The 14,046-nt window shown below is 35.0% G+C and overlaps 2 protein-coding genes across 5 annotated transcripts in view; both read left to right on the top strand.

Annotated features, from left to right (window-relative positions):
• The window catches only part of LOC149216751 (uncharacterized), a 261,615-nt gene that overhangs the window by 66,217 nt on the left and 181,352 nt on the right, over nt 1-14,046 (top strand). The window lies entirely within an intron of this gene.
• On the top strand, nt 8,394-10,597 carry LOC149216753 (putative DEAD-box ATP-dependent RNA helicase 48). 2 transcript variants are annotated; one of them, XM_089392835.1, is made up of 2 exons: nt 8,394-9,204; nt 10,420-10,597. In XM_089392835.1, exons 1-2 carry the CDS (start codon nt 8,654-8,656, stop codon nt 10,478-10,480), a joined length of 612 nt encoding a protein of 203 aa, XP_089248961.1. In that variant the 5' UTR covers nt 8,394-8,653; the 3' UTR covers nt 10,481-10,597. The 2 variants fall into 2 exon arrangements, with proteins under 2 accessions (XP_089248961.1, XP_089248962.1); XM_089392836.1 differs by having other exon boundaries at nt 8,396-9,175.

Here is a 14,046-nt window from a genome sequence, read left to right as displayed (position 1 = left end):
CTGTTCATTTATACTCTCAACTACTTGTACATACCTGCGGGATATCTCTCTGGACCATGTGATTATTATGGGGTTCTGCTCTTCATTAAAGTGCTCCTAACTATTCTTCCTGTAATTTGTAATGACATTCATTTAATGGAAACCATTATTTTGATTAAGAGATCTTTGATCATTGCGATGAAATGCTGCCGTTTCATTACATAATGCAAAATTTCTACATATTTGATCCTTGAGACAAAATGAAACCGTTTCATTCCATAATGAACTTTTCTATTGTATATCATCCTGAACAAGGCATTATTCTAGGCTGGAACTATAGGCAATCCCTGCCTGTATTTGCAGGATTCAAATGTTGTTAAGTTTTAACATTAATGCTGATTTTATAGGTTTCATATGGGACTGAGATATATTCAATCAATTAGTTTTGAGTATTTTCTTTATAGATTGTTACCGTGACAAATCTAGGGTAATCCCTGACAAATTATGCTTGGGGCTATAATTGTGGAGCCATGGAGTGGAGCATTGATGCCTAGATCCTGTAACAAGAGAGATCTGAACTGTGCAACACTGGCAAAGTTAATGAGGACGATTGAAGTAGGCAAAGTGTCCAGGTTACAGATGTAGCAGCGAAGAGTGGCAACAATGGGGTGGCACTAAAACTACTTATCTGATAGATCCGGAAGAAGAAACTCATCACTGGTAGTTGTTATCTCTGAAACCAGGTGAGTGTAAGTGACCAGCAACATTACTGATTAGCGTATAACTGAAATTTTTGGTTGAGACTATTTCCATTTTTTGGAAATCCAAATTGTAAAATGCCCTTTAAAGGACGGATTTGTAGGGATTGCGGAAATTTCAGAATCAAATTCTTAATGTAAATTTTAAAATTTCATCTTATATTAATTTTTTGAGAGCGCTCTCTTCTTTTTAAACCCCTTAAAGGTGGGGCAGGAGTGTAAGATATATATTTTATTAGTAGAAATTCAGACAAGTAAATAGAACATTTAAACTATTTGCTCTGCCCTGCCTCTTAAAATGCTTGAAATTGAAAGTTTGAACTGTATCTTCGGCAGGGCATAGATCAATTGATAAGTGTTAAAAGCTTGCTTTGAGGAAACCAAACTGCATAAAGTAGGGCATGAGAAATACATTTTGTTTTGAAAGGTGGGTTTGCCAAAATGGAATCTAAAACCATTATATTAATGGGATGCTCTTGCATCAATAACTAGAACTCCTCCATATTTTTTTGCAAGTCCGGGACAGAGAGTGAGGAGAAGCCGACCTTTCTTTTTCGACTGATCCAAACAAAGGTCCATATGCTCAACTTCCTATCTAGAGCGAGTGTGAGCCACAAAGAACTTGATGTGGCAATATAATTCCAATGTCTTGAAAATTTTATGTCACAGGTGCGACTGGTGCCCAAATTGAGGATAAATTATGGCATGTGTGCTAATGTTCTTTGCCCGGAGAGAAGCTCTCTTAGAATTTACTTTTGCCTCCAACAACTTGAGTTTTATTTGGGATGCCAAAGAAACAACTCGATGAAAAGATTTAGCTACCTCCATGGCTTTTCAATTCTACACGAATTTGACGAGTTGGAGATCAACCCCTATGGCCTAGGCAAAGAGCCATTAAGGGGAAGGAAAATAAGTTGAACACAAAGAGATGATGGAGGAAGGGATTAACTAGTGTAAGGAGTAGATAGGGTTGAAGAGCAGGTAAGAATTAACATTGAAATCCATATTCACTAGAGGAAATCAAGAACACTAGATAGCCCACATGCTCCATTGATAAATGTTGCCAGTTCTAAACATCAATGCCACAGGTACAAGGGCCATGATGCAAAGGATTCGATGTCATTGAAGTTGTAGGGTCGTTGTAGGTATATGCCTTTAGATGGCAAGAGGTGACACATGTATGTGGGTCGATGAATGCCATCTCATACTCCTGCACTTGAATTCTCTGCTCGTAGGAAATTTTTGAGAGGTTTCAACCTTAGGGTTGATTTAAGAATCCTAATCACCATGCAGTTCAAGAGAAAAGATTGTACTTCAATGTCAAGAAGTCACAACTCAATTTTCATGCATATAATAGATATGAAATAATTTTATTACAACAAAGTTCATATCATTGAACATGTCGCACTTATCTTCAAGATATATGTTAAAATCTCTTAATAGTTTAAGCCCTATGTTATGTTGAATCCACATGAACCACAAGTGTTGTAAGTTACCTAGTCAAAAATACAACAATACAAGCTGAAAATCAAATTTGAGAGTACACAATGATTAGGCAATCAAAACACTTCATTAATATATAATAGATGAAATATATGCACATACTTAGCATATCACAAGTTGGTACAATATCAAGTTCTCCAAAGTATAGCTATGGATACCTTGAAACCCTGGCCACCAACTCCTCCCAACTAGGAATCACTTCTAACATGAGTTGGCCAATCCACCAAGAATGCTCAACAAGCTAGCATCATCTTTGGCAAGTCCTTCTTAGCCCAAGAAAAGTGCATCCCTCTCTTCTTCTCGCACATAACAAGTAGCTATGAGGCTTCTAAAAACCTAGTCTTCTTCTCCAACAAGAGCTACATGAACAATTTTATCTTTATCCCTCTATGATTTATTAAAAACCATAGCATCTTTGCATTTTTAGGGTGAAACCCTCACCTTAGAATATCCCTTGAACTCTCCAAGAACTCTTGTGCAAAAAGAAAAAGGGAGATAATACAAAGAGGATACACAAGAGAGAGGAAATAGTGCACTCCACTCCTCACATCTCTAATGCAAATGTGTGATGAATGAATGTATGAATGAACTCTCTCATTTTTCTATTTATGAGGGGTAAGGGAGGTCAATAATTTTTTGGGGAATTGTTTCTATTTTTGCCCTAGTCCTGATCATTTACTTGTCGCATCACCTATGGTTGGTGTTATTTGAGGTCTACAAGAATAATCTTTAAGAGACTGGTAAAAGGTTTCACAATGTATGCCAAGAAGGGACACAGATTTTTGTTGATTGAAGTGGACAAATTTGAGCCAAGGAAACTTTTAAGGCTGTTGACTTATGCACTGTATTGGATTCACTACTCCTTTCTTTGAACTATTATGCTCTCTAGCCTTTAGTGTGCCTCTTTTACTGTCGCAGTGGTTAATTCTATTCACTCAAAAAGTTATGGTTTGTAAAAATTTGAACTCAGATCAAGAAGCAACTATATGTATATATATATGGCCATAGTAAAGTTTTCCTGTTTATGAATTTTTTTGTGTAAATTCCCATAATATATATATATATATATATATATATATATATATATATATATATTTTCTAATTGTTCCTAACGGAGTAGTAAAAAATGTGATCTTAAAGTGCCACGATGTGACTGTGTATCAATTAAAATACATGAAATAGATATTGTTAGTAACCCAAATGATAAGCATGTTCCATGTTTTCAGTAAAATTAAAATGATATTGAAGGGTAGCTTGAAAGAGACCTTAGATGAAGGAAATCAAAGCAACAACATTTTGTGGCAAAGGATTACTCTATTAGAGTACACATAGCTGGTAATATTGATTACAGAGTCTGAATTGGTAGGAGCCTGAATTGGGAGCATTTGATTTCTCCTAAGAACTTTACTGCAACATTAAATCTATTATACTTCTTTCGCAGTCTGAATTGTCAAAAATTGCGCAGCAGCAAACTGAAATACAATAAATTTTACGGAATAATTCAATTCTTTGATCCAAGACAAACAATATGGCAACCTCGTGAAGGAAAGCACAAACATTGCGTTTGCTTGGTGCAGTTTGTTTGTTTGTTTCCCTCAGTTTCGCGGACCCAGAATCACTCTGAGATTAAAGATTTTGCGGCATTTACAGAGAATAACGGCACTGAAGGATCCCTTTACTTTCAGATGTATTTTCCCAAAGAAGTTCAAGCTCTGGTTCAACGTTAAGCCCACTGGAAAAGCTTTAACAATGGCGGATAATTCAGAAAATACAGATACAGAGTAGCTTTATATTCATCCATGGAAGGAACTATCTAGACAAAAAATAACCCATAAGCCATATTTCAGAATTGTTGAAAAAATAAATTCGATGAATGAACCTGAGTGTCACGTCACCTGGGTGGTGAGCTGCAGAGCCCAAAAGTGAGTTTTCTGGTGAGCTGCAGGCGCCGAGTTGAGCCCGGGAGTGAGTGAGCTGCAGGGGCCGAGTTGAGTTGATCAGGGGAGCAGCCCGCGGTTTGCAAAATTTAGAATTGGAACGCGCATTAACTCTCCGCAGTGCGAAAATTCTGTTAGACCAGTGCCGATCCGATCAAATCAAGAATTTAATGCGGAAAAGTGGCGGAGGAGGGTAGAGGAATTGCCGAAGACCAGAGCCTGACGTTTTTTGGGCGGCGACGGAAACCGAGCAATTCCTCCGCCTAATTAAACTACTCCACAATCTTGATACTGAAATAATGTGGTGCGAACATTCACTGGTGATTGAAGAAACCAACTAATCATGTGAAATATTTCAATGCCTCGTCAATAGGGATTACAAATTTCTGTTCATATCATTTTTCAATACTTACTTTGAATCCCCAAATATTAGCAGTCCAGTCCTCGGCCATGATGATTTTTTCATTTTTTTTTCTTGTATGCCATAGGTTGTGTCTTATCAAGTGGGCTGGATCTTATCAAGTGGGACAAGGATTTTTCCCTTTTTCTAATGCCATAGATTGTAATTTATAAAGTGAGACATGGATTTTTTCCCTTTTTGCTTGAGCTGTAGATTATAGGTTGTAAGACATGGAATTCATTTTAAAATATAAATATGGGTCGTAGGACAGTGATATTGTTATCACTGGATCTCTTTATTGAGAGTGGAGGTACAAAACCATTTCAATTTCAATTATCTTAACATTGTTGAGGCAAGCCTCCCTTTCTCCCAACATTGCTGAGGCAGACCTCCTCTTATTATTTTAAGATGATTTTAGTTGAAAACTAATACGAGTCTTTGATATTCGATTTTATTATTAATTCAATTACTTAGCTAAAAACATTGTTCGTAATATTGAAAGAGTGCTACAAAATTAATATAGCTTTTGTTTATCATTTAGATAAACTAAACATATATAAATTCTTGTTTAATGTGTCCCTGGATATTGTTGAAGCATAGATTTAATAGATTAAATTTATCTGAGGTTTAATACAACGAAATTTTCTCTATAATTGAGTAATGAAATCTTGCAGGGTGTTTCTTGGCAGTGTGAGTGACTATTGTGTCCACCATGTACAGTGCCCTGTTGTTGTGATGAAGGCCAAGAAGGACCATGATTACCGATTTTCAATTATTGATTTTTGTTGACCTCATACCAGCGATGTGCTTCGATTCATCTCATACTTGTTGGACTAGGAAATTTCAATGGTCACTCATAATATTTGTTGGTTGGTGAGTTCTTTTTCATTTTTTTTAACCTTCAAAATATACTATGTTTTATGCATGGTTGTATCAAAGGATTCAAGTATGAAAAACAAATACCCTTTATATAATACATATCGTCATTCGTCATTGCATGATGTGATATTTCATTTGAATCATGCTCTCTCTCCAACTTATTGTGTCTGATTAATTTTTCACTTTCTATTAACTTGGATTATCTTTATATCAACAATTCACACGTAGGCGTTTAGGAAGTATTCGTATGTATTGAATTTTTGAATGACACGTCTCTAGTCTTGGTAAGAGAAGCTGAAATTTGGTGTGAATAATTTATAGTAATTTAATAAGCGAAATATCATGAAACAGAATCTGAGAATCCTTCAGGGTTTGAAAGTTGGACACATCCTACAAGATTTTGGATTGCAGGCACCCGTCCTCACGATAAGATTTTTCAATCTTAATAAGCAAAATATCATGAAACGGAATCTGAGAATCCTTCAGGGTTTGAAAGCTGGACACATCCTACAAGATTTTGGATTGCAGGCACCCGTCCTCACGATAAGATTTTGGATTGCAGGCACCCATCCTCACAATAAAATGTTACTAAATTTTTTAAACAACTTAGGATCCTTTAATTGTGTGTAGGTGCATTTGCGAAAATCTCCTACTTATATTGAGGTCAAGCTAAAGGTAGCTAAACTTTATAATGGACCTTGTCAAGGCTTCTAAAATGGTGGATAAAACATTTTTTTTTCATTTTTTCATTTTTATTTTATTATTATTATTTATCTTGGCTTGAGCTTATAATGGGGAGTTTGGAGGTTGTCCAGTTGTTGTCAGGAAGCATGAGTTCAACTAACCCTGTGAAAATTTAATGCCCCATCAATTTGGATTACAAATTTCTTTTCATTTGTTTATTTTTTTATTTTTTTCAGTACTTGCTTTGAATCCCTAAATATTTAGAATTCAATACTTGGCCTTAATGATTTTTTCAATGTTTTCTTCCTCTTCTCAAATGATGTAGGTTGTATTTTAAAGTGAGACATGGATTATCTTTGTTTCTCTAATTTGCCATAAATTGTAATTTATGAAATGGGACATGGATTTTTATGGGATTTTTTTTCTTTTTTTACTTAATAGACTATAGATTATAGGCTATATGATATGGAATTCAATTAAAAGTAGAAACCTAGGTGATGTAAACAATGATGCAGTTAGTTGATTCAAGACAGATGTAAGTGTAAGAAATTATTTAGACTCATTGGGGTCATGCCCTGAAACTTGAATGCTCTAAACTTCATTCAATCCTACAAGGGAATCCTTCAAACTAATTCCATGACTATCAAATTCACTTTATCAATCAAATCTATTCAACCTATCCTCATATAATAACAATTTTTATTTTTGGTTTAATTTTTTATTTTTTCATTCAAATTATCCATTAAAAAACAATATTTTATTTTTTATTATTTTTTTACCATTTTTTTCATTAAAAAAATATAAAGATTAACTATTCATTAATCTTACACATTTAATGATCTTATTCTACGAATGATTAATAAACTAACCTCTTCATCAAGTACTACAATAAAAAATTTGAAAGAACAAAATTTGTTCATGTGTTAATTATAGTTTAGTTCATTTTATTGTACCAATTTACACCATCAATATAGTGATATGATATAGTTGTTCCACTATTACTTATGATTTGGAGAAGAATTGATATTGTAATGAAGTGTAGTGGCTTGTAAATGTGTCTGTCTCGACCATCTTTTGCATTTTGTGGTACATTTTCCTGTTGAATGTGGCCAAATATGCTTTTATCTTTCTTTATAGCTGCATCAACCTCCAAGCTTTATTCCAGGGCAAGACCCATGGTGTGGGCAAGGGTAAGGGGCAAGCTAACCCTATGTGGACCCATTGGAGGAATGTGGACCCAGGTGGAAGAAATAATGAATGAGGTAATAATGGGTGAAAAGAGGGTAATATAAGCGGATAAGGGAGTGAGACCACACATCCAAAATCGAGATTTCCGATGAAATACCATCCCTAAAGCCAAATGGTCAATAAACGAGATCCCACATGACTTGAATCCAAGGTTAATTCCTAAAAGGGGTCTAGGGGACAAAAACACAGACCTAGCCCATTCTTTCCACTGAATCCTCCCATTAACCCATGCCCAGAAGTGTCCATAATAAGCAAACTACAATACTCAATTACCAAATGATAAGGCATACCTTTAGGTTCGGGAGGCCCACCTTCAAACATACGATCATGGAAGATGAGCGAGGGACAACATTGTTGGCTCAGGTGGTGGAGAAAAGACACAATGAGCTAGCTGGTGGCTACAAGGAGCTACTCGGGCAAAGGACCATCTTGGTGAATTTTTTTCTCTTAGGGATATTCCCCACAAAATGGTCGGTAACAGAGCCAACAAAGTCTAGATCCACAAAACCTTAATAAAGATAGAGAACAACAAACTTTGGCCACCAACCAACCAATAAGGAGAAGAGCCAAAATGTCCAAAAGACAAAAAATAATAGCGAAAAAATGCTTTATGACTACAATTGGCTTGAGTAATCCCAAATAAAACCAACCTTCCCATTCACCTTCATCATCACCTTCTTACATACTAAAGCATTGTCATTTATGATTCTTAATCAACAAGTATTAGTTTCATTATAAGATTAAATCCTCACCTATTATTTGTTAAAATGTTGATTGGAAAAAATATTAAATTACTTTATTTATATTTATATAAAAGAAAATTATTTCTGAATTTAAACTTCTATAATCCATAATTATGATTGTTGAGATATCTATCCGTACTAATCACATCTTGGAAATATTATAATGTAAAATATTATTTTAATAATTCCAATAACAAAGTTTTAAAAGATTTTGTTTGGTAGAAAAACTTTGGTTGATTAAAGACTAAAATGTTATGTGATTGATAACTCACAGAAAAGTACCTAGACCACGCTACAAATATCTTTGGTTCCGCACAGCACCTGCCCACACAAAATTTCAGACCAGAGCGGCTACGCTATCTTTGGTTCCACACCACTCTTAAGTTCCAAGTGGCCAAGGCTAGGTGGGCTGCCCATGTAAGATTATTCATTGATTTGGCACGCCGTTCATTATCTGGTTTGGATGGTTTTCTAGCTGTTGCAACTAGGGTCGGAATTTTGCATATTGCTGCTCTCTCTGTAATGGCAGGCCTGGTCGTTTCACCGTTGGATTCCTGGAAGGGTCAGCTGCTTACCCCAATGTTCCTAAAACCCCAACTTCCAAACCATAGCCTTCCATCGGCATGGAGACAAGTCAGAATGATGGGAGGCGGTCCTCGCACGTTTCCTGGCGGAGTGACCAAATGGCAGTGGAAGAGAATGCAAGAGCAGAAATCCAAGCAGCTCCTCAAAGCCCGCCTCCTGAGAGAACGCCAGCTTTACGAAATGCGGAAGCGAGCAGAGCTCAGAGCAGCCACGGCCAATCTTGAAAAGCCCTGGGAAAAGTCCGCCAAAGCCCCTACTTTGTTCGCCGTTACGGCTGACAAGCAGCTCCAAGCCTTGGCCGACAGGTTTCAGAAGCTCAGGGGAATCGATCTCTGGACCGAGAAAGATGGACCGGAAAGCCTCGCTTTCGATGGGAAGCTCTCCGTTCGGAGCGCGACGCCGTACAGTAGGGTTAACAACATCGATGCCGATGATGCGAGGTCGTCCCGCTCACAGCAGGTCAGTGGATCGACTCCGGCCAGGCAAAGGTATAGTTCTTCATCCTCTAATCAACAGCAATCAGACAAATACTCCAAAGTGACAAGAAGAGCGAGAAATAGTAATGATACTCAGAAATCAACTGATTTCACAAGAAGAGCGAGAAATAATAATGATACTCAGAAATCAACTGATTTCTCTACAAGGCGCCAAATAAATTCGCTTGCGGGTTCTAATTTGGTAAAAGATGACGATTCATATACTTCCGACGTGGTGTATGATATCGGACTCCCGAATGGCTTCTGTGAATTTTTTTACTTTACCAGGTTATGGTCACAATGAAAATTTCCAATATTTTAGTAATAACTGTATAAATCTACATTGCAGAGTTCGAAGGGTTTAATTTTCGAAGTGCCAGAGTTTTCCAGGGTTTTTGGTTTCTGAAACGACCTAGTATCTTGAAAAATGTTCGAATGGCTTATCCAGGTTCCGGCCACAATAAAATTTTCTAGGTTGTTTTGAATATATATGCTAGTTCTGTGTATGATAAAAATGATTAACAAACACCTATTTTGTCGTCAAGCTCAAGGCAAAACATGGGATAGAAATTTGAGATGCCTGGTATGGGTTCACCTGTCAAAGTTCCTACGGCATAGTTTCTCCATGCTCTACTGGTTTCCGAGGCTTTTGAAATGATTCAGAACCTTACAATTTCCTGAAACGGCTTGAATCTACGCCATCCGTGAATTATCTTTACTTAATTGGATTGTGGGGACAATGAGCTTTTCTGGGGACAGGCTCTAGGTATTTTCAGGGCCTTTGAAGTGACAAAAAAAACTTTAAAAAATTGTTTGGATCTACGAATCTATGCCTTCTCTATATTTTTTCCTTCCTCTGATTCCAATGACAATGATTTTTCCCAAATAATATAATATGCCCTCCACCCCATTTGTCTTAGTTACCCATATAATATGCCCCTCACTCCTGGGTGTAGTTTTCGTACAAACATACTGTACTGATGCTTTTTTTTTTTTTTTCAACTTCAATCCACCGTGGAGAAAACTGTAGATCAAAATTCTATCATGTGAAAAAGCATTGATATATTGTTAATTTGTTTGACCAGGCGAAATAGGATATATTCCCTCTTTTCTTAGAAAAATTCCTCATATTAAAAAGTCGGTCAAGTCTTAATTTCTTAATCAATTAAACGTGTTACATTTCACTTTCTTCTGATAGCGTTGTGAATTTGTCAATATGATCTGCAGGGCTTCTTGTGATTCCAGACATTTTCGAAAGATTCGAAGCTGTTTCAGTGAATGGAAATGAGTGGTTGTATTTTCTCTTGGAGGAAGTGAATGGTTTAGCAGAATATCTTCTCCAGCAACTTAAAGAAGCCACGCGGTTGACATTGGAAGCTTCTATAATGTGTTCCACTCAAATTGACTCTTCCAAATTTTTCAAGTGGGAGTACAGAACACTATTTTTATTCTTATTTGCAAAGAAAAGTGTACTTTAATGATATGTATGACATAGAGGTGCACCCAAATACCAGATGGCAGCCGCTTGTATGAATTGTTTAAAATAATAAGAAGAAGTGGTAGAATTATAAACGTTGCTGAGACTTGTGATTATAAGGTAAAACAGTGAAATTTTGGTTTTATGACTGTTCGTTATAATTCTAGACAATTACAAATTTATAATCTGCTTTTGTTTTTTAATCATGTTTTAAGGTTAATTATAATAAAAATAAGATCATAAAAGTTTATGTTTCATCCTTTCCTCTCATGACTTGGTTAATCCACAAACTCATAATGACAGTTGTGTCCTGTGTTCGAAGGTTCTTCGTTATGGAATGTCTAACATGTTCATAATTTATAATCTGCTTTTGTTTTTTAATCATGTTTTAAGGTTAATTATAATAAAAATAAGATCATAAAAGTTTATGTTTCATCCTTTCCTCTCATGACTTGGTTAATCCACAAATCATAATGACAGTTCTGTCCTGTATTTGAAAGTTCTTGGTTATGGAATGTCTAACATGTAAAGATGAACGTTCTAATGAAATTTCATTAATTATTTTAGGTTTTTATCAATTGCAATAAGCAAGCACAATTTGGGTAAAGTTGGACAAGGCTATTTGTACAAACAAATTACTACCGATTTTCAGAGCATATCCTGAACATGCAGGTAAATATATTATCATATATTGTGAAATTAATTATTTTTAATTTTATTTAATATAAATTATTTTTATAAATAAAATCACTAATAAATTTGGTTTTTAATATTGGTGAAACTTGAAACAATTGGAACTGAAGAGTCCGTGAAAGAAGGTATTCATCTTTTGGAATGGGAAAGTGAAAATAATACTGTGGCAGTGATCTTATACACTCTTGGAGCAATGGGTAAAACTATTATAGCAGATGTTGTCTTTTCATAAATTAACATCCAAGGATATAAATATTTTATGATTGAAGTTTTGGAGAATATTGATTGTACTTCGATATAAGAAAGTTGGAAAAGATGCCTACATATATTTGCATTGATAATGTTTTGTGCCAAGATGATTCTAACATCTTGCCAAAAGATATAAAAATACAAAAGAAAGCGGAGTTGCTTCTTAGTACTGGTGACATAAATGTGCCTAGGCACCGTGCAGAATGAAAACAAATGTATATGAAATAAACTGCTTCTCATATAAAGAAGTCTTGCTTCTTCAAAAGAAATAAATATATGATGGGACATAGGACAAAGGGATCCAAATGAATTCCAACAAACAGCAAGAGCTACCATGGATATGTGGGGGAATTCAAAAACGATGTGCCAGGAGTTCAAAACTGATCTACTAGATATGCGGTGAAGCTCCAAAACTGGTGTTAATAGTGTAATAACTCGAATTGCAAGAATCATAACCTGTTAAGAGGACAAAAAAGCTTATTTTAAGGCGATGTAAGAGAAAAGACAATCATCTTTCTCAAATACTATACATCTATTTCTTGATATATGTTTTTTTTCCTGTTTTTTCCAAGTGAAGGCTGGGAGACTTTGCAGATATCGTTGGACTATCTATCATGGGTTATTACAGTCGTGGTTTCTAATATCTTCAATTCAAAAGAACAATATATCATCTTGTGTCATATGATCTATTAATAGCATGAAGGCTTCAAGGGATGAAAGGCATTGGGTGGTCGAAGACATCAGGGGATCCAAGCAATTTGGTGGTTTGAAAGGGAAGAAAGTTGTCGAAAATGTATGGTTTTTCTTGATGATTAGAATCTGTAAGGAGAAATTATTAAAATCGCTAGTTTTAATGCTTGTTTCAAGTGTTTATATATTGATGTGTATATTATCATTAATCTAACACCCATAGAATTTGATGTAGAGTTGCATTCCAGTGTCTACGAATTGGATAGAAACTTACTTTTCTATGCCTTCTAACTTTTCCATATTCCATGTCTTCCTTGTCTCCCATCTTGTGAATCTGTAAAAGAAATCTTTTGATCAATTTCAAAGTTTTGATATTTAAGAAATAAGAATTTTAAAAACAGAATATTCTTTATGTTTGAGGAAATATAGAAAAGATTTTTAAATCATTGATATGCTCAGAGTACAATTTGCAAGCTTATATGTGCTTAGAAGAACTTGCGAGTCTGGGAGACCACTTGATAGGCTGAGTACAATTTGCAAGCGTAGATGTGATTAGAAGAACTTGCGAGTCTGGGAGACTACTTTTTTAGAGTGTACTGAGTGGTCAAAGTCAGCAGTTCGAATCTTTGGGATGGTCAGAAAACTTAACACCTGTTTTGAGTTCTTCCTGCTAGCACAAACCAATACTTTTCACTTGGTGACTTTGGTATTAATACTTTTTCATTTTATTATTTCATCTCATCGAGTGGACAAATTTTTTATACTTTTTAATCGAATATTAAATTCGATTTTGTGAAACAGTTTTTTGTTTTTGAATATTAAATTCAATTTTGTGAAATTGTACATCTTTTTAATATGTAAAAATACAAATAATAATTAAGTAGTCAATTACATCTGGTTTCAAGGGAATTGTTAAATATTATAAATATAAATAAATATTAAAATTCAAAAACTTACTAATTCAACGATATGGGCTTGATGGTGGAACACAAGCTATGTCATTTTGAAGTATTTATATAATTTTTATTATATTTAGAAATAAACATTTTTCTAATACTCGGTGCAGAGCATGCGAGTGCCTCATCTCTGGATCTTTCTAGATGTGTCAACTCTCTTGATTGTGCTTCTTTTTGTCAAACACTCTTGAATGTGTGGAGAAAGATCAGATATAAATACTAGTGAACGAAAGGCTCAACGATTCTTCTTCACCGAGGGCTTCACAATTTTTGACCTTTGATGATTAAAATCTTTTGGAATAACAATGCCTAGATTGGCAGCTTAACAGGGTGTTTCGATATCAACTTTCTTAGATCTCTAAGAAACACAAACAAATAGCACTTTATTCCCACGCTTGAGAAAAAATGTATTACAAAGCAGAATTTGCAAGTGTTTATAAGCTTTACAAGTGTTTTCAGATTGTAAACTATTTTTAATAATCTTTCTATGAAAAGATAATTGAGAAATCTTATTGGAAATCTTGTTTTATAGCGTCTACCCTATGTATTTGTACAATTTAACTTCAATTAGAAACATTACAAAAATCCATCATATCTATCTTATGTTTTTCCATTTCATTTTCTTCATCGGATATCTAAGGTGATCTATGATTCTTGATTAATAAACAAATTACAAGTGAGAATAATAGTTAAGAACACATGTGATCTATGATTCTTGATTAATAAACAAATGACAAGTGAGAATAATAGTTAAGAACATGTTGCAATTTCCGAGCAAATTCTTTTAGC

This window comes from Pinus tabuliformis, chromosome 1_1 (genome assembly GCF_031772625.1).
Source record: "Pinus tabuliformis cultivar Carrire ecotype Pingquan chromosome 1_1, CPIR1, whole genome shotgun sequence".
NCBI lineage: Eukaryota > Viridiplantae > Streptophyta > Pinopsida > Pinales > Pinaceae > Pinus > Pinus tabuliformis.
This window is presented reverse-complemented; position numbering and strand designations above follow the sequence as displayed.